The 21,560-nt window shown below is 35.8% G+C and overlaps 1 protein-coding gene across 1 annotated transcript in view; it reads left to right on the forward strand.

The window, feature by feature from the left end:
- KCNH8 (potassium voltage-gated channel subfamily H member 8) overlaps positions 1–21,560 on the forward strand; it is a 373,450-nt gene that overhangs the window by 187,091 nt on the left and 164,799 nt on the right. The window contains exons 4-5 of the mRNA XM_055295551.2: positions 815–942; positions 5,961–6,201. Coding sequence (XP_055151526.1) covers positions 815–942; positions 5,961–6,201 — 369 coding nt within the window. The remainder of the gene's footprint in view (positions 1–814; positions 943–5,960; positions 6,202–21,560) is intronic.

Here is a 21,560-nt window from a genome sequence, read left to right on the forward strand (position 1 = left end):
AATATTCATTTGATAGTTTATAGTTTTGGCATGCGTGTGGTGAAGCAGGCACATCTATTCACTTGCTGGTACTGTAAATTGCTAGAATGAAATTTGGAATATGTATACCAAAATTTAAAATGTACATACCACTGCCAGTAATTTATTTACTGAATAAACTCAAAGCTGTATGCATTTAAGAATTTTCTTTGCAGGATTGGCCACACAGATTTTGACAGAAAATCTTAGATAAATCTGAATCTTCATGATAGTGAAATAGTAAAATTAATAAGGTTAGTTATAATCTTAACATAGTATGCTATTAGCCATTTAAAAAATAGGAGAGAACTATAATATACAAATATGGAATGATTTACAAGTATTTTAATGTGGAAAAAGTAATAAGTAAACAGTTTTCACTGTAAACTTACATTTATGCAGAGAAAAAATAATTACAAATGTGGATATAGGGTACATATTAGAAATTTTTCTGGAAAGAATGTTTTTAAATGTTAGAGTAGAATTAGGGATTTCAGTGTGGAATAGCAGGAAGAAAGGAGTAATATCCATTAATGATTTCCTGAACTATTTGAAAGTTCTTCTATGTTCATGTATGTTTTACTTTAATTTTTAAAAATTAATGCAGTCAATATGATGATAAAAATATATAAATCGTAAAGGACTAAAATTAAATTAAATGTCATTAGGATCCAGCAGATTATTTTAGGTACTGGAAAACATATACAATATGCTCTTGAAAGGGAACTGTCAAAATGACATTCTTGAGGTGAAATGATGCATGCATGTGTGTCTAATGAGTTTTATTTTCCCCCAGACAAAGTCAAAGGAAGATCAAGAGCAGGGACCCACTTTGACTCAGCCCGGAGACGGAGTCGAGCAGTCCTTTATCACATCTCTGGGCACCTGCAAAGAAGAGAAAAGAACAAATTGAAAATAAATAACGTAGGTGGTATGTGTGTACAGGATGAATGCTAGTGTTTCCCCTGGTGGCAATGTTTGATGCGCTAAAGAAAGGCCTCAATTACCCATTTATTGGCTTGCCTAGATTTTTTTTTCCACTTTGGTTTGTGCTTTTCTATAGAGAACAAACTGGAAAAGGTCAGCAGTCATGAGGCATTTCTATAATAAAAGTGCTTAATCATAGTGTTATCACAGCTTGGAGATTAGAATATTATTGCAGTGAAGTACAATATGGTACTACGGACACTGCAAATGAGGACACACTGGTTACATTTTATGAAACAGAAATGATGCAGCAAGTCATATTACACATTCATAGTTTATTGGTTAAAATTTCTCAAATTTAATTTTAGTTCCATCTGTTTTGCACGTTATCTAGTTCTACAAATGCTTTTATCCATGAGGAACATGACCAAATCAAAGTCATTACTCCATTAAAAAACTTACATTTTATATAAAACACAGTTGAAAATTTTACAGTAAAACACTGGATTTACAATTGCATACCATACATTAAACAATTTTGGAAAGTCACACTTTTAGTAAATTACAATAGTTGCTTTCTGAAATATGGTGTCTTATCTGTCAAAACCACAACAAATAACTATGCCTATATAAGGTGATTATTTCCCATTTTACATGACATATATCTTTCAGGATTTCACACTGAATTTTGTAATTGGTTCTTATCACTAAGAGACTTCACTGGGAAACCTAGAACATTGTCTATTTAGTTGTAGATACTCAAAGTTTTAAAATCATGTTAATGTCATTGATTTGCCTTATGGAATCATCAGAACATGTATGGGGGTTTGTGTGACCATAGGTGGCAGATTAAATACCAGCATCTAACTTGCCAATGACAAGAAAAAGTCACATGAAACAACCAGATCTATTTTGGAATCGATTTAAGATCCAGAAGTTCTGGGAGTTAAGGACAGAGGGGGGATCCTTTGGCATTTCATTTTTAACATAGCAAGCTCAAGAACTACCTAATCTGACATACACATGCTTTGATAAAACAGGACCATTCATCAGACATACAAAGTATTCATTTCTCTGATTGTAGTGAACAAAGAAAGATGTATGAACCCAGGGTGAGGAGCGAGATCTGACATGAAAGTGCTTCAAACCTGGCTCTACTTCAGTGCAACTTTCTGGAAGCCAAAACAAGATGTTTTGAATCATTTATCCTCCAAGGACCATCAACCATGTCCGTGCTGGTCTGCCATGTACCACTGTGGAGGGTCACGCTTTGATTTTTTTTTTTTTTGGTCCTAATTCAATATAAAGTTTCTCTAGGGATACCTGTGCCTTAGTGTTATATTGATTTCCTGGGAATCCAGGGAGAGGCTTGAAACAGTGCACACCACTTGATCTGTGGATCCTTCCACTGGTGCCTATTTACATCCCCTTTCAGTTACCAAGTCAGCCTTAGTGACATAAGCAAGTTATAGGAAGAAACAAAAGTAACCACATTTGGGCTTGATTCCATGCAAATCAACCAGCAAAGCACCTAAACAAATATTATCCACAGATTCTGTAAGGCTGAAAGCTGACACTGTCTAGCTTTTAGTGGAGAATTTAAACATAGCAATATTAGTGAGCTTTAAAATGCATTTGCTGGGCATGCTATTTTTCCCTTAGATTCAACAAAGTACAAAGCAGTACTTAAAAATCTGATTTCAAAAAAACTGTAACTCCCACTACTTAGCTAATTTGCTTAATTGCCATTCATTTAAGAAATACAAACATCAGAGTAGAGCATTAAAATAATACATAGTAATTTAAGATGCCTAACAGCACAGTAACTCTAATACTACAGGTAATATCTTATTCCTGAAGCAAAGTATAGAATCAGGATTTGCCCTGTTCACCTGTTCACCATCTCCTTTCAAGGATAACAGGGTAGGATGGCTAAATGGCAGATAGAAGGAAGGCAGAAGGGAGAAGAGGAAATGACTTGTATAGTTTATTGAATAAACAATAAATTTTCTGGAAATTCTTGCTGTAATAACATTTGCACACACAAAAAATAATTCTTAACATTTTTTATAGCCCTTTGCTATTTACAAATTCCTTTTACTTACATCATATTATTTGATTCTTATAGCAAGCCAGTACTAGGTCTGATTTTTATTAGTTCCATTTTAATGATGGAAAAAAAAACCAACTTAATAGAAGCAGCAGTTGTGGTACCCAATCTTTAATCTTCTAATTCAAAGCCATCGTGCTTCTGACTCTTACCTTGCTGCTTCTCAGATACAGTTCTGTGGAAAAGGAGCATATGCTTCAGCCATAGTCAAATGAACTCCTCAGGTCATTAGCAGGTTTGGGAATCAGGATGCAACATATTTTAGTCTGGCTCTAACTTTGCCTGGTATACCTTGAAAAAGGTGTTTTCAAATTCTGCCTTCCTTGATTTGTTATTCTGTCAATCAAATGAGAATGATATGATGCAAATGTTTTCAACACAAAGAAATATTAAAGATCACACTAGAGCCTTGGAAACTTGAAAGGAGAGTGCTACAAATGCATATTTCTGGCAGGAGACAGTGATGATCATCAAAGGCATACACTGGGTTTAGATTACTCACTGAAGTGACTGTAGAAACATTTTCACATTCTCTTGCTCATTCAGATGATAGTTTGAAAGGAACTATTGCAAAAATAGTTTAGGAAACAATTACCTTAATTAGGCACTGGAGTTAACTAGTATGTTTCAATAACTCATAGGTTAGAGGTTAAACATCTAAAACACCATTGGTACTAAAGAAATATGCTTGAAGATTAATAAATAAGATAAACTTAATGTCTAGACTAGGCAGACTCCATGTTTGACAGTTATAAATAACATGTCTTTCCCCCTACTTCCTGCTAAAAAGCATAATTTTACAATTGTGTACAATTTTTTTTACAATTTTAAGAATTTTTTTCATTCAAAAGGATTTTGATAAAACATTACAAAAGCTGATGGAAGAAGAGAAGCATCTACTTTTTTTCACTCAGGTGATTATGTAAAGATGTTTGCAGGATTTGAGTTAACATTTCAAAATTTAAATCTAATCTCAGATGTATTGAATTCTCAGTATCTTTTTAAAATATTTTTAAAATATGTTCTAAGTAGCTTATAAAATGAAACCACGTGATTTATTTTCTGCTTTGTACAGAAAACTAATATATTGCTGAACTTTTGTGACAGAATCACTAATGCTTCATATAATCAGCATAATCAAAAACAAAAACAAAAACTTCACTTTTTGAGTTTTCCCAAATCATTACCCTAGATATGGGTGTTACCTCAAACAATGTAAAATTTTAATCTCTGTAACATGATAGAAGAAACTTATGTGAATAGAAAATGAGATATTTCCCATGGCTTCTGATAATTCTTTATTGTAGTAAATATTCAGGGAAAATTTGGATTAGAACCAATTATGTTATTACAACTTGAAGTGTTTATCAGTGGTGAGAAGATTAATGGTTATAGACATTAATTCCCTCTTCCAATGTAATAGCCTGAATTTTTATGAGAAGCCCAACGGGGCTACTTCGTCTCCCCTTCTCTGTTTTATGCCAAAGTCTACCTTTGGAACTGGTTTCTTGAAACCAGAGAATGAGGCAAAGGAGACAGGACGAATATCAGGGAATTGTATGAAACATAGATGCAGTGGCAGATGGGCATCTAAGGACTATCTGGAAGTAGTTTAACAGTGACCCACCACGAAGTACTGACATTATGAGATGCCTGTGTGGGTTGAGTGAGAATATTAACAGGAAGTAGAAACATGGGTTGAAAATACCTACCAAAGAGAAATGCCAGACAGGGGTGCGTTAATATTAAGGTAGCAGAACTATTCAATCACTGACAGTCACCACTTAGAGCTAGATGTTCCTGATCTTTCTGAACCTTTCTTGAATCCTCAGGTACTTCAGGATCCCTAAACACATGACATTAATCTGCTCTTCCCTCAGTGAGTGAGACAAGAAGACAACATTGTGACCTACAAGTAATATGTATTCTGGAATTTATAACTGCTCTGTTAATTCAACTAAACTTTCAAATATAAGTTTCCATTACCTATCTTGTATTTTCCATTAATTGAGGTCAAAGCCAGGTCTGCAAGTATCTGGTCACAGGCTTGTCAGATTTCCACACATGCTGTTGTTGGGCCTCCCTTTGTCTTCTAGCAGCAAGTGAGTTGTTCATCAATTTGAACTGCATTCAAAGTGAAGTGCTTTTGCAGTTATCAAAAACTCCAGCTATTCTGCATTTAATCAGCTGCACAGTGAACATTGGCTTTCTCCTCCCATGACTTGACTAATAACTCTTAAGTAACTGTTTCTTACTTTACCATCTGAACAATGTCTGGCCCATGTCAGACTGCATCTGTGTCAGTCAAGGTAATGAGATTTTGGTTCCCAACCTCACCAACAGCCACAATGCAAAAAATGAAAGTAGTTAGCACCACTTGGCTATATTTGGAAAGAAATGTAAACTGTTTACAATATAATATTGGTCATATATCTATTCTTTTTGGAAAGAAAAGTACCACTGCTGTCATCAGTAAAATATCAGGTCAAATATAGTCTTTAGATAATGACTGTCATCAGAAATCTGCAAGTATACAGAATATTCTCATGACAATAGGAATGTAAATATAGCTTTGTGTTTATAATGTGTATAGGATTACATGTAACAGTGAATGTTTTTTGATGACATTTTAGGTAATGGTCTTTTTTATTTTTTAATGAACAAAATCTGGGTTACTTACTTAGCTTCATGACTAAACTCTGCATATTCCTGTTCCTTATAACAAAGATCTCTGCTCAGTTTTAGATGTTTAGATGCTTTGCATCACCAACTTTTAAGAGTCACTTGTAAGATATTGCATTGTGTAGTGAATGATCCTACTCACAAAAGTGTGTGTTTCAAGCTGTGTAATCCTTGTTTCTAATGTTGTGTTTCTCCTTTCTCTCCTTTTTGTCTTCATCCACAGAATGTTTTTGTAGATAAACCAGCATTTCCGGAGTACAAAGTTTCTGATGCAAAAAAGTCCAAATTCATACTTTTGCATTTTAGCACTTTTAAAGCTGGCTGGGACTGGCTTATTTTGTTGGCAACGTTTTATGTTGCTGTGACTGTACCTTACAACGTTTGCTTTATTGGCAATGACGACCTGTCCACAACTCGGAGCACAACCGTCAGTGACATTGCAGTGGAGATTCTTTTTATTATAGGTAAGAACAAACAGCTGCTTTCCTAGGATATTTGTATATGAGAAGTGAAGTGTGTTCCAGATTTTTCTGACATGAATTTGAACTAAGATCCATTTGCATGGGCATGATTCAGCCTCTGATGCAAATTTTGGAGAAGTACATACTGTATTTGGATTTCTGAAAATTGCCTCTTCCAACTTTTCCTGTCCCTTTATTCAAACAGATCTAAACTGATCTCCTGTGTTTCTATACTTATTTCATCAAAAATGGGCTAAAAAAGATTTAACAGCTGTTTTGTTTGTACTCTCACATCCTTCATGATCTTAAACTTGTAGGGTCAGAGATGGGGTTTGACAAAAACCCACCAGTGGTGTTGTGACAGTGGTCCACTCCTTGACGTGTTCTTTCTCCATGTCCTTCCGTGCCCTTTCAGCATGTTGATGGTTTCAATAAATGACCTGGTTGCAGAAACAAAGGGTTACATAAGCCTTGCTGTAAATCTGGAGAAGCAGTGAGTATCTGATTTTAATTAAAGAAAAGGCCCCAAAGGATGTTTGCTAAGATAATTTATCACTAGAATATTGTGTGCCTCAGTTAAAGCTGCATCTGTGCCAATCTTGTAAGCCTTTTCCTATTTTCCTGTCCCTTACATCTTCATCTTGTTTAGACCAAAGCCTAGCTCTGGCTTGCTCATTCTAGGACAGATTCTGGGTCTTTAAGTCACAGATTGACTCCCTGTTGAGTTATTGACTGTCATTAGCAGCTGATACCTGCTTCTTTCCTTGGTCATGGTGATAGAGGGCTATGTTCTTACTGTAAAGATGAGAGGATGTTTGGAAACATTTTCAAGCAGGTAGGTGGACAAAGGAGTGAGAAATGGATCTTAAAATTTCAAAGAAAAATAAATAAGTGAGGGACATCAAAACCTTGGTTCAATGGTGGTAGTAGTTGTTTTTTTTTGTTTGTTTGTTTTTTGTTTTGTTTTTTGGTTTTTGCTCAGTGAAGCTGTTAAATCTTTGAGGCTAGAGTGGGTTTTCTGGTTGAATGTCAGCACGTGTGCTTTGGATGAATTTGTGTGCTCTTGGTATGGCTTGGCGTCGTTATTAACATTGTGTCTACTGGGCACACCCTTCAGAGCCTTGATAGGACCTCTGCTGTCACCCCAGAAGTGGTAGCTGTAATGTGTTTAGGCCACTAGATGGCAATGTTGTCTAGTTAGGCAGATGGCAATTTTACTTTTAATTTTTTTATTTTAAAATATAGCTATCCTTTATTAGAAAGATGTAACCATAGAGGGATCTATTAAATAATGGTTAAATGGAAAATAACATTCCAGTTTGAACAAGAATTTAAAATGAAAATGGTAGACAGATTGGGTGTGTCTATGGTTTTGTATCCTTTTACTTTGCCAACATTTGACGTCTCCTCCCACCCACCCATGATGCACACATAAATTAGCATCCTAGGATGCTAATTTATGTGTGCATCATGGGTGGGTGGGAGGAGCATCCTAAAATGCTCTCCATGACCTGGTCAAAGTTCTCAAGAACTTGGGCAGTCACTCAACATTTCTAAGCCTTCGTTTTTTGTAGTAATGATTTCATAGGGTTTTGTGAAATAATAGATGTAAGTATCTGCTTAACAAATACTTAATCATCTTATTATTGCTATTTACAACTTTGTTATTAAGTCAAGTTATATCTTGAACATTCCTTTCCATTCTTCTTGGTTCTTAGATATTTGTAATTCTTTGGCCTTAGAAGCCACTTCTGTTACCACGTGTTCATTAGCAGATGATGACTTACTTACTCCCATAAAAACTCATACCTTTGACGGAGATATTTTAAAAGTTTTTGTTTATTTGTTTCAAGGCTGCTTTTCTCTACTAAACCAATGGAGACTCATTTGCTCCCCTGATAGCAACCCCTAAATTCTTCCGTGTTTTTTTATTACTGTCATTTCTACTGTGCTTCAGGCAGCAAGATGGTTCTCCCAGCAGGCGATACCCATCCCTTACTAGCTACATGCAAAGGAATGAAAACCCATTCCAATTTTTTTGCAGTTTACTTCCTGCAAAGATTCATTTAGGATTTGAAATTTTGGTCTGCAAGCAGTTCTAGTGTGACTCCTGCCTGAAATCTCTTGTTGACCAACTTATTTTTATAAGCAGTAAAAACTTTCCTATTCTTTCCTGCTGTTATCTGCCTGCTCTTTCTTTTAAATGAATTTAAGCATATCTACAATTTATTATAGCATATTTAGAAAAACAGCTTAAATTAATATTTCACTGTTTCCCTAAACCTTTATTCTATAAAATATTTCAAAAAGGTGGCCTAAAAGTGATCATTGAGAAATAAGTTAAAATACTGGGGACAAAATAGTTGCCTGTAATATTGCCTGTAATATGGTATCTTTACAATGTGAAGGTAGTGTTCATACCATTTAATATTTATTAAATTACTGCAGACTTAAACTTCCCTGTCTGACAGCTTTGAAGAGAGTAGTGGTTCTCCCAGCATGGAGTTTGAGATCTGAGAAGGAAAAGACTGCCTCCTCAAGTGGGTCCCTGACCCCTGAGTAGCCTAACTGGGAGACACTTCCCAGTAGGGGACAACTGACACCTCATACAGCTGGGTGCCCCTCTGAGACGAAGCTTCCAGAGGAAGGATCAGGCAGCAACATTTGCCATTCTGCAATATTTGCTGTTCTGCAGCCTCCGCTGGTGATACCCAGGCAAACAGCGTATGGAGTGGACCTCCAGCAAACTCCAGCAGACCTGCAGCTGAGAGTTCTGTTAGAAGGAAAACTAACAAACAGAAAGGACATCCACACCAAAACCCCATCTGTACGTTACCATCATCAAAGACTAAAAGTAGATAAACCATAAAGATGGGGCGAAACCAGAGCAGAAAAGCTGAAAATTCTAAAAATCAGAGCACCTCTTCTCCTCCAAAGGAACGCAGCTTCTCACCAGCAATGGAACAAAGCTGGCTGGAGAATGACTTTGATGAGTTGAGAGAAGAAGGCTTCAGACAATCGGTAGTAACAAACATCTCCAAGCTAAAGGAGGATGTTCCAACCCATTGCAAAGAAGCTAAAAACCTTGAAAAAAGATTAGATGAATGGCCAACTAAACAGCATAGAGAAGACCTTAAATGACCTGATGGAGCTGAAAACCATGGCACGAGAACTATGTGATGGATACACAAGCTTCAGTAGCCAATTCAATCAAGTGGAAGAAGGGTATCAGTGATTGAAGATCAAATGAATGAAATGAAGCAAGAAGAGAAATTTAGAGAAAAAAGATTGGAAAGAAATGAACAAAGCTTCCAAGAAACATGGGACTATGTGAAAAGACCAAATCTACATCTGATTGGTGTACCTGAAAGTGACAGGGAGAATGGAACCAAGTTGGAAAACACTCTTCAGGATATTATCCAGGAGAACTTTCCCAACCTCCCAACCTAGCAAGGTAGGCCAACATTCAAATTCAGGAAATACAGAGAATGCCACAAACATACTCCTCAAGAAGAGCAACTCCAAGACACATAATTGTCAGATTCACCAAAGTTGAAATGACGGAAAAAATGTTAAAGGCAACCAGAGAGAAAGGTCGGGTTACCCACAAAGGGAAGCCCATCAGACTAACAGCAGATCTCTTAGTAGAAACTCTACAAGCCAGAAGAGAGTGGGGACCAATATTCAACATTCTTAAAAGAATTTTCAACCCAGAATTTCATATCCGGCCAAACTAAGCTTCGTAAGTGAAGGAGAAATAAAATACTTTACAGACAAGCAAATGCTGAGAGATTTTGTCACCACCAGGCCCGCCTTACAAGAGCTCCTGAAGAAAGCACTAAACATGGAAAGGAACAACCAGTACCAGCCACTGCAAAAATATGCCAAATTGTAAAGACCATCGAGGCTGGGAAGAAACTGCGTCAACTAATGGGCAAAATAACCAGCTAACATCATAATGACAGGATCAAATTCACACATAACAATATTAACCTTAAATGTAAATGGGCTAAATGCTCCAATGAAAAGACACAGACTGGCAAATTGGATAAAGAGTCAAGACCCGTCAGGGTGCTGTATTCAGGAGACCCATCTCACGTTCAGAGACACATATAGACTCAAAATAAAGGGATGGAGGAAGATCTACCAAGCAAATGGAAAACAAAAAAAAAAAAATCCTAGTCTCTGATAAAACAGACTTTAGATCAAAAGAGACAAAGAAGGCCATTACATAACGGTAAAGGGATCAATTCAACAAGAAGAGCTAACTATCCTAAATATATATGCACCCAATACAGGAGCATCCAGATTCACAAAGCAAGTCCTTAGAGACATACAAAGAGACTTAGACTCCCACACAATAATAATGGGAGACTTTAACACCCCACTGTGAATATTAGACAGATCAACGAGACAGAAAGTTAACAAGGATATCCAGGAATTGAACTCATCTCTGCACCAAGCAGACCTAATAGACATCTACAGAACTCTTCACCCCAAATCAACAGAATATACATTCTTCTCAGCACCACATCGCAATTATACCAAAATTGACCACATAGTTGGAAGTAAAGCACTCCTCAGCAAATGCAAAAGAACAGAAATTATAAAAAACTGCCTCTCAGACCATAGTGCAATCAAACTAGAACTCGGGATTAAGAACCTCACTCAAAACTGCTCAACTACATGGAAACTGGACAACCTGCTCCTGAATGACTACTGGATACATAACGAAATGAAGGCAGAAATAAAGATGTTCTTTGAAACCAATGAGAACAAAGACACAACATACCAGAATCTCTGGGACACATTCAAAGCAGTGTGTAGACGGAAATTTATAGCACTAAATGCCCACAAGAGAAAGCAGGAAAGATCTAAAATTGACACCCTAACATCACAATTAAAAGAACTAGAGAAGCAAGAGCAAACACATTCAAAAGCTAGCAGAAGACAAGAAATAACTTAGAGCAGAGCTAAAGGAATAGAGACACAAAAAAACCTTCAAAAAATCAATGAATCCAGGAGCTGTTTTTTTTAAATGATCAACAAAATTGATAGACCACTAGCAAGATTAATAAAGAAGAAAAGAGAGAAGAATTGAATAGACACAATAAAAATGATAAAGGGGATATCATCACCAATCTCACAGAAATACAAACTACCATCAAAGAATACTATAAACACCTTTACGCAAATAAACTAGAAAATCTAGAAGAAATGGATAAATTCCTCAACACATACACCCTCCCAAGGCTAAACCAGGAAGAAGTTGAATCCCTGACTAGACCAATAACAGGCTCCGAAATTGAGGCAATAATTAATAGCCTATCAACCAAAAAAAGTCCAGGACCAGATGGATTCACAGCCGAATTCTACCAGAGGTACAAAGAGGAGCTGGTACCATTCCTGCTGAAACTATTTGAATCAATAGCAAAAGAGGGAATCCTCCCTAACTCATTTTATGAGGTCAGCATCATACTGATATCAAAGCCTGGCAGAGACACAACGAAAAAAGAGAATTTTAGACCAATATCCCTGATGAGCATCAGTGCAAAAATCCTCAATAAAATACTGGCAAACCAAATCCAGCAGCACATCAAAAAGCTTATCCACCACGATCAAGTTGGCTTCAAACCTGGGATGCAAGGCTAGTTCAACATACGCAAATCAATAAACATAATCCATCATATAAACAGAACCAAAGACAAAAACCACATGATTATCTCAATAGATGCAGAAAAGGCCTTTGACAAAATTCAACATCCCTTCATGCTAACAACTTTCAATAAATTAGGTATTCATGGGACGTATCTCAAAATAATAAGAGCTATTTATGACAAACCCACAGCCAATATCATACTGAATGGGCAAACACTGGAAGCATTCCCTTTGCAAACTAGCACAAGACAAGGATGCCTTCTCTCACCACTCCTATTCAACATAGTGTTGGAAGTTCTGGCCAGGGCAATCAGGCAGGAGAAAGAAATAAAGGGTATTCAATTAGGATAAGAGGAAGTCAAATTGTCTCTGTTTGCAGGAGACATGATTGTATATTTAGAAAACCCCATCGTCTCAGCCCCAAATCTCCTTAAGCTAATAAGCAACTTCAGCAAAGTCTCAGAATATAAAATCAATGTGGGAAAATCACAAGCATTCCTATACACCAATAACAGACAAACAGAGAGTGAAATCATGAGTGAACTCTCATTCACAATGGCTTCAAAGAGAATAAAATACCTAGGAATCCAACTTACAAGGGATGTGAAGGACCTATTCAAGGAGAACTACAAACCACTGCTCATCCAAATAAAAGAGGACATAAACAAATGGAAGAACATTCCAGGCTCATGGATAGGAATAATCAATATCATGAAAATGGCCATACTGCCCAAGGTAATTTATGGATTCAATGCCATCCCCATCAAGCTACCAATGACTTTCTTCACAGAATTGGAAAAAACTGCTTTAAAGTTCATACGGAACCAAAAAAGAGCCTGCATTGCCAAGTTAATCCTAAGCCAAAAGAATAAAGCTGGAGGCATCACGCTACCTGACCTCAGACTATACTACAAGGTTACAGTAACCAAAACAGCATGGTACTGGTACCAAAACAGATATATAGACCAATGGAACAGAACAGAGCCCTCAGAAATAATACCACACATCTACAACCATCTGATCTTTGACAAACCTGAGAAAAACAACTAATGGGGAAAGGATTCCCTATTTAATAAATGGTGCTGGGAAAACTGGCTAGCCATATGTAGAAAGCTGAAACTGGATCCCTTCCTTACACCTTATACAAAAATTAATTCAAGATGGATTAAAGATTTAAATGTTAGACCTAAAACCATAAAAACCCTAGAAGAAAACCTAGGCAATACCATTCAGGACATAGGCATGGGCAAGGACTTCATGTCTAAAACACCAAAAGCAATGGCAACAAAAGCCAAAATTGACAAATGGGATCTAATTAAACTAAAGAGCTTCTGCACAGCAAAAGAAACTACCATCAGAGTGAATAGGCAACCTACAGAATGGGAGAAAATTTTTACAATCTGCCCGTCTGACAAAGGACTAATATCCAGAATCTACAAGAAACTTAAACAAATTTACAAGAAAAAAATCAAACAACCCCATCAAAAAGGGGGCAAAGGATATGAATAGACACTTCTCAAAAGAAGACATTTATGCAGCCAAAAGACACATGAAAAAATGCTCATCATCACTGGACATCAGAGAAATGCAAATCAAAACCACAATGAGGTGCCATCTCACACCAGTTAGAATGGCCATCATTAAAAAGTCAGGAAACAACAGGTGCTGGAGAGGATGTGGAGAAATAGAAACACTTTTACACTGTTGGTGGGACTGTAAACTAGTTCACCAATTGTGGAAGACAGTATGGTGATTCCTCAAGGATCTAGAACTAGAAATACCATTTGACCCAGCCATCTCATTACTTGGTATATACCCAGAGGACTATAAATCATGCTGCTATAAAGACACATGCACACATATGTTTATTGCAGCACTATTCACAACAGCAAAGACTTGGAACCAACCCAAATGTCCATCAATGATAGACTGGATTAAGAAAATGTGGCACATATACACCATGGAATACTATGCAGCCATAAAAAAGGATGAGTTCATGTCGTTTGTAGGGACATGGATGAAGCTGGAAACCATCATTCTGAGCAAACTATTGCAAGGACAGAAAACCAAACACCCCATGTTCTCACTCATAGGTGGGAATTGAACAATGAGAACACTTGGACACAGGGTGGGGAACATCACACAGCAGGGCCTGTCATGCGGTGGGGTTAGGTGGGAGGGATAGCATTAGGAGATATACCTAATGTAAATGACGAGTTAATGGGTGCAGCACACCAACATGGCGCATGTACACATATGTAACAAACCTGCACATTGTGCACATGTACCCTAGAACTTAAAGTATAATAAAAAATATATATTTACTAAATTAATATGTGTGGTAAAATTTACATGTATATTTAGCATACTGTTTATTTTCTATTTCTGGAATAGTATTATTAATTTGGCATCTTATAATCAATTAGGGCAGAATTGTTAAAAAGTAGTACAAAAAGGGTCTGGGAAGGAAAGGTGTTCATAGAACTACAAGATGATGTTTTAAAAAATATTTTGGTATTCATGTCAACTCCATACAAAAATATAAGGCAATATGATTATTTTAAATTGAGAAATAATTCAAATGTTTCATGAAGAAAGGACCCACAGTCAAATTTGGGAGATGATATATCTCCTTTGGAGAGTCACAATACACTTTGGCACTGTAGGTCTTCTAAGAAATTTAATGATAAAGAAATTTATTTAAATATGATTAATCCAGCACCTCTCAAATTTATTTTTACCTCAGAACTCATTCTTCCCCAGACCACTTCGATGGACTGAATAAAAACAAATTATAACAGATACTGCTAAAACATGTTGATAAATTTAATTAACTATTGACTGAAAGTATATTAAGGTGTTTTATGTTTTTTAAATACGTAGAAACCAAAATTCTGAACAATGATGACCATATGGAGGTGATGGTAGGTGGCTAAAAAGCAGTGTGTCACCTTTTAACATGTTCAGAGTAAATACATTAGAACCTAGGAAATATTGTTAGAAAACTTTGTAATTAGTTGTGTGTATTAAAATTTTTAAAGTAACTGTGCAAAAATAAAAAAGAAACTATTAATGGACCCAGTGATTTCAAAACAACCAGAAAAAAAAACCTAAGGAAAATATGAAATATTACTAATCCACAAGGAAAAGGAAAGGAGAAAAACGAATGAGGAAGAAAAATATGGGGATTAGAAGATGAAAAATAACAGCAGTAAATCAAGATATATGACAAATATTCAAATGTAAACACTTACTGGGTAGTAACTCACATGCTAAAATAAGTGACAGTCAATGGATTTTTTAAAGTCAAAAATATGCCAGTTATAGAATTAAATCTAATACAAAACTACTAGAGGAATTGGAAAAAAGATCTGTCATGTAAATACTAACCAAAAGAAAAGAGGTGCAAGAATATAAATAGCTGAGATATAAAATTTAAGACGAAGATACTAATAGGGCTAGTAAGTAATATTACATGTTAATAAAAGAAACTATTAAGAAGATATAACCATAATAAATATATGTACTTATATATGTGTGTGTTATGTGTGCATGTGTATATACATAGGGAAAGAGAGAGGGAGAAACTTACTTTAGAAAATAAAAATAGCTGTTATAACACAGTATCAGAAACTGATAAACTTGCACATCAATATTTTTAGACTATAGGAGATTTGAAAAACGTGACTGACACCTGATACAATATCATTTAAGTAGAGTTCCTCAACCTTGGGATGACTGAAGTTTGGGGCTGGATAATCATAAGTTATGGAGGCTGCCCTGTATATTGCCAGATGTTTAGCAACGTCTCTGATCTCTACCCACTAAATGCCAGTAACACCCACTACCCAGTTGTGACAATCAAAATTGCCTCTAGGCATTGCCAATTTATGCATTTATTATAATTTCCAAGACATATTGTGAAATGAAATAAGCAAGATTAATTGTGTATATATAGTATGCTAACGTTTATATACAAAAGAGGTGGTGAAAGAGTATGTGTGTATATATTTACTTGACAATGCTTAGGTTGTCTTTGGAGATTTAAATAAGGTATTGCTGAGCTTCTTTGCTTCCAGAGAGAACCACAAGGTACTGAGCACAGAAAAGGGAAGATTTTACTGGATACCTTCTGTGGACTTTTAAGTTTTGAGCAGTATAACTGTAATGCGAAATAGAGAATAAACAAAATTAAAGTAAAAAACATATATATAAGAGTTAAGTGATTACTCCAGAATTTTTAAAAAGCATGAGCAAAAGCCTAAAGGAGGTCATAAAGATAAGGACAGAAATTATACCCTAGATAGCAAACAAAAATAAGAACAATGTGGCAAGATACCCTAGGATTCAGCATTTATTTTTTTTTAGGTGGCGAATCACTTGCAGACATGTGCAAAAGGTTTGCTGGGTTATTGTTTGCAGAAGCAAAATAATGGAAACAAAGTCTATATTCACCGGGAATAGAGTATAAATCAAGTGTGGTGGGTGGGTGGATGTATATAATGAAAAACTACACAGTAGAGAAAAAAGAATATAGAGCAGGGATTGGCAAACCAAGTATCAGAGGCCAAATACTTCTGCCTGTTTTTATAGATAAAAGTTATTGTTAGCACAATTACTTATATTCTTTTGTATATGTTTTATTGTTGCATTCCCACTATATCAGCAGAGTTGAGTAGTTGCAACAGAGACTGTGTGGCCAACAGAGCCTAAAATCTTCACAATCAGTCCTTTAAACAAAAAGTTTGCCAACCCCTGGTCTAGGACAATGTTTTCTAACCCACCATTGCCTTTTCCATAACAAATATTTTATAATGCCTTCTTATTCTCTACCTATTCACCTTAAAAATAAAATTGATACAATTTTATATGTCTCTGATACTGTAATATCAGAGACAACACAAAAGAAATCATTTATAATAATTTCTTGTGTATTTCAGTTCATACGGGCTGTAGCGTTAGGATACTAAAATGCATAGTGAGATAATACTTGCAGTTAGTTATAATGAACAAACTTGAATTTACAATAATTCCACTGAGGAAGTACAGGCAAATTAAGAGTAGAGGTACAAGTGGACATAGAATAAGAACTAGTATTACGATGAGTATTCATTTAAGCAGACATTAATATATGACAACAGAAATTGAGAAATAGCTAACTCAGGTAAGGATAGCATGCTAAGACAAATTTCAGTCTATGAAAATAGAAAAAATGAGGAAACTGAGTCTTCTGGCAAATTTGTTGGCCCTTATCCCTATATGTAGTATTCTAACAATTCCTGTGCTCAGACCTGGAGTGGATAGTGATGAAATCAAAATAAATAAATAATAACAGGAGAAACAATTGAGTGGGGAAAAACAACAAGGAAAAGAAGTCATGAAATTAAATTTTCCTAATGGTTTTTCAATAGAATCATGGATTTTTTTCTCTCATGTATTTCTTCATTATTTAAAATAAAGGAGATCCCACATTTTTCTGCCCAAACGGTTGAAAGTCGTGTGGAGTAAAGGGCTATCACATTGGGTAGATCATCCTGTCCAGGCCAGAACATCTCGCGTCCTTGCCCACTACACACCAGTAATGTTCCCAATCATTATAACTCAAAATATTCCATACATACTTGGCATTTATATTCAATGCTGTATTTTAAGGTTATTTCCTACATCCACTTGAGTAGTTCTAGTTTGCCGATTCTCAGAGGAGCAATACCAACCATGGGAGATACTTTAGAAACACGTGGGTTTGACTTTAATTCACCAATCAGCATTACTATTATTTGGTATAGCATTTGTGTTTGTAATACCAATTTACATATTTGCAAATGGAGTAAAAATTAAACAAATGAGCAGAATTCCCATTGGTGCAGCATTTCGTATAAGCATATATACACATTTTCATTGTTTGTAATTATTTTTCTCCTTTTGCTTAAAATGCTTTATTGACCAATACTTCTATTAACTTACAAATACCCAAATTTTTCTATCTCAAAATCTTTATTTCTGAATATCATTTAATTTTTAGTATAACTTTTGTGGCATAATTAGGGCAGGTATATATTTGTATACATAAGGAGAAAGGGAGGGAAAGTAAGAAGTTTATACAAGATCTGGTTAATTACTGACGAAGCTAGAGCTAAAACCCTGAATGTTTCCTTTGTAAATGGGCAAAGAAGTAGCATTATTGTGAGAATTTGGTGAAGTAATTATATTAAGAAATAAGCTCACTCACTGTTCAATCAATAATGATGATTATTGTCAATAATGTAGGGGAGGAAAATCTTCCTTCTATCTTCTTAGATTCTGTGGCTGAGAATTAAACTAATGTAAGACAGACTAATGGGGGAAAAAAGCATACAAATTTTGTTAAATATTTTTCCATACACACAGCAGTCTTCATAAAGAAAATAAAAATCCAAATAAGCTGTTAGGCCCCAAAGCTTAAATAGCTTTTATAAAAATGTGTTAAACGTTGTGAGGATGTGACAAGACAGGGGAAGCAAATTGTGGGGCAGTGACTAGGAAATATATGGGGGAAATTAATGGAAGATGAGTTGTTTTAGTAGATTGGTTTGTCCAGATTCATCTCAGCTTCAACTCCCAGTCTCTAGTGATAAGAATGTTTTTTTCTTTCTGATACGGGGAAAGCACCTGTCTCATGGGAAATTTTATGATTTGCATTTAGAAGAAGGTCAGGGAAACTTTCCTGCACCTGCTGTTTCTCAAATGCCTTCAGCTATAAATAATCAATATAACAAAGCAGCATATCTTGAGGTGGCATGTTCAAGGTCATCAAGCCTGTATTTCCTCAGTATTTGTTTTTGTTTTTGTTTGTTTGAGACAAGGTCTCACTCTGTCACCCAGGCCAGAGTGCAGTGGCGCAATCACAGCTCACTGCAGCCTCCATCTCCCAGGGTGATCCTCCTACCTCAGCCTCCCAAGTAGCTGGGATTACAGGCATGTGCCACCACGCCTGGCTAATTTTGTTGTTTTTTTTGTAGATCGGGTTTCCACATGTTGCCTAGGCTAGTTTCCTGAGCTCAAGTGATCCTCCCCCCTTAGCCTCCCAAAGTGCCAGGATTACAGGCATGAGCCACTGCGCCCAGCCTCCTTGGTTTGTTTTAATATCTACTGATTTTAGAAAATTAGCATCCTTTGAAACATACTTAATAATCCAGCTAATCTTGGGACTAAGATACACCAGAACATTGCACAACTCAAAGCTTTCAGGAACACAAGTGTCTGAGGATTCATTTACTACTTAAAGGAGCGGAGGCTTTTTCAGGTACTTATGCAGACTTGGCTCAGCATCTTTCTGAAAAGCCAAGCGAAGGTCTCTTAAAGACCATCATCTTATATCTACCTAAGTTGGGCATCCTTTATCTGCAATACTCTAGGGACTGACATGCATTGAATGATGTCAAACAACATTAGAAGTAATCATTCCAGTTATCTTCTCCCTTCCAATCTTCTGTCAGCACTTCTAAGAACAAGGAGAAGAGCTGATCAGCATTTCAGCTCCTCCTCCTTTTTTCCTGAACAGCTCTGAAGAGGCCTGAAAGGCACAACTGGGACTTCCAGTAACACAGTCTAGAAGCAAGTCATTAGCTAAAGGCTTAATCACCAACTTGAGTATTCAAGAGGTCTCTTAACAACAGCTTCATAATTTTGCTGGATCTGAGTTCAATATTTAGTAGCATTTACAAATACATATTTGCTTCAAAAAACTTTTCTCCAAATCCCCTCTTTATTTGTGCATAACCTATATAATCTCAGTTTCATGTTAAATGGAACTAAGGGGCAGTGCTCTTGTACCATTGAACTCTACTCATATCAATGCTTGTTACACTAGTAGCCCCCAAAAAGGCACTTTAATTCTAGGATTCTTGGATGTCTTTTTCTATCAGAGTAAATACACAAACATCAGTGGGCCCTGAAAGAGTATGGACATTTTAATGTTATTTCATTGTATAAGCAAATCCCAATTTATAGTATAGTCACTTTCCCGAAAACTGCAAAGATGTCATTTCCTCCTTAGGTAAAATGGCTAAAATTAAAGATACTGACTTGGATACTGAAGGCAAAGACATCTAATAATAAATGAAGTTGAAGTTTTATGATGAGGAGAAAATTAAATAAATTTTACCCCTGAATTGCTTGGACATTCTGGTATACCCTGACTACATAGTTAAGCTTTGATGAGTTAACATCCATTCATCTCTTAGTGTTTGGCTCCCTCTCTCCCTTCCTCTCTTCCTCTTTAAATCTCATTTTTCCTCCTCCCCTACTACTAACATACTCACATTCTCCCACCTATTCCTAGTACACCTTTTAGATAAAAGGTGGCAATGGAGGTCCGTATACCCATATACCCCCACGTCTTCATGCCCACACCTCCACAACACAAAGCCTTAAGCATGTTGAGGAGACTCCTTCCAGTTATTCTGTTTAGCCATTCACACTAATCTAGGATTGAGTAATAGGGTCTCTCACTAACAATACCTCAATACGGCATTCATGGCTCAGATTTGACCTTTGTCCCACAAAGCTATTTATAATGCAGCTATGAGAATATTTACAGTGTCTATATGCCAAGATAATATATTTGGAACATTTAATAAATGGAATGTATTATATTGAGCATTGATCTTTGACTAGAAATGAACTACTGCCCACTTGGTTACTGGCCAGCTATTTTTTGGTGAATAAATCTAAGCCTGAGTATATAGCAATAATTATACAAAAAAAACAGAAAACTACACTACCACTTCAGATTCCCAGTGAGGTGTAAGGTAGTAAGTGTCTTATCTCAAAAATGTAGGGATTTTACATGTCAGAATACCTTGGTGGGAAAAGACCGTGCATTGAAAAGTAAGGTACTGTTTTCATCATTCTTATTAAGAGCTCTCAAATTAGGTGACTTTAAAGTACCTACTTAAGCACTTAAGCAAAGATTAAAATTGCATTTGTTTTGCAAATCAACTATCAGTTCAAGTATTGCTTCATTAGGCTTTTCAGAATTCACTATGGGAAGATGAAACGCTATCATAAATTAACTATTGAACGGATACCCAGGGTGTGTAACCACTACATTTTCCTTAACCATATGAAACTGCAGAGCAGACTATTTTTCATTTGATTGTTTCAAACCTAGAAATTGATGTTTCCTTAGGTAAGATGTAATAGGCTTATGTTTAATTATAAGAATTACTTTATTCACCATCACTTTCTGTTAGACAGACATGGATTTTTGGAAATAATCCCACTATTCTTTACTATAAGCAAAATCATACTCAAGGACAATGTTCTTGATAAACCTACAAATTACATTTTAAGGTATTTTCTTGTGATTTAATTTTCCTCTGTGCATATACTGTGCTAATTATCTAAACTTTAAAATAGAAGCAGTGGAGAAAAACAAATGTCTGTCAGTTACAGCTATTCTAAAACAATGTCTGCTTCCATTTTAAATCTTTTCTGTGTGTTGTTTTTTCTACTTGTTTTAATGTAGTTGTGCTGGTATTCTATGCAAACTTGGGGAATATTTTTTCTCATAACATTTTAATATAATTATTTCTCTGTGTTTTATAAATATTTATAAACATATTTAATATTTGCATAATATTCCATCATATAATGGATTATTTAGTTTATATAACCACATCTTAATTGTTACACATTTAAGATGATTTTGATTTTTTGCCACT

Source organism: Symphalangus syndactylus, chromosome 10, assembly GCF_028878055.3.
Source record: "Symphalangus syndactylus isolate Jambi chromosome 10, NHGRI_mSymSyn1-v2.1_pri, whole genome shotgun sequence".
Classification (NCBI taxonomy): Eukaryota; Metazoa; Chordata; class Mammalia; order Primates; family Hylobatidae; genus Symphalangus; species Symphalangus syndactylus.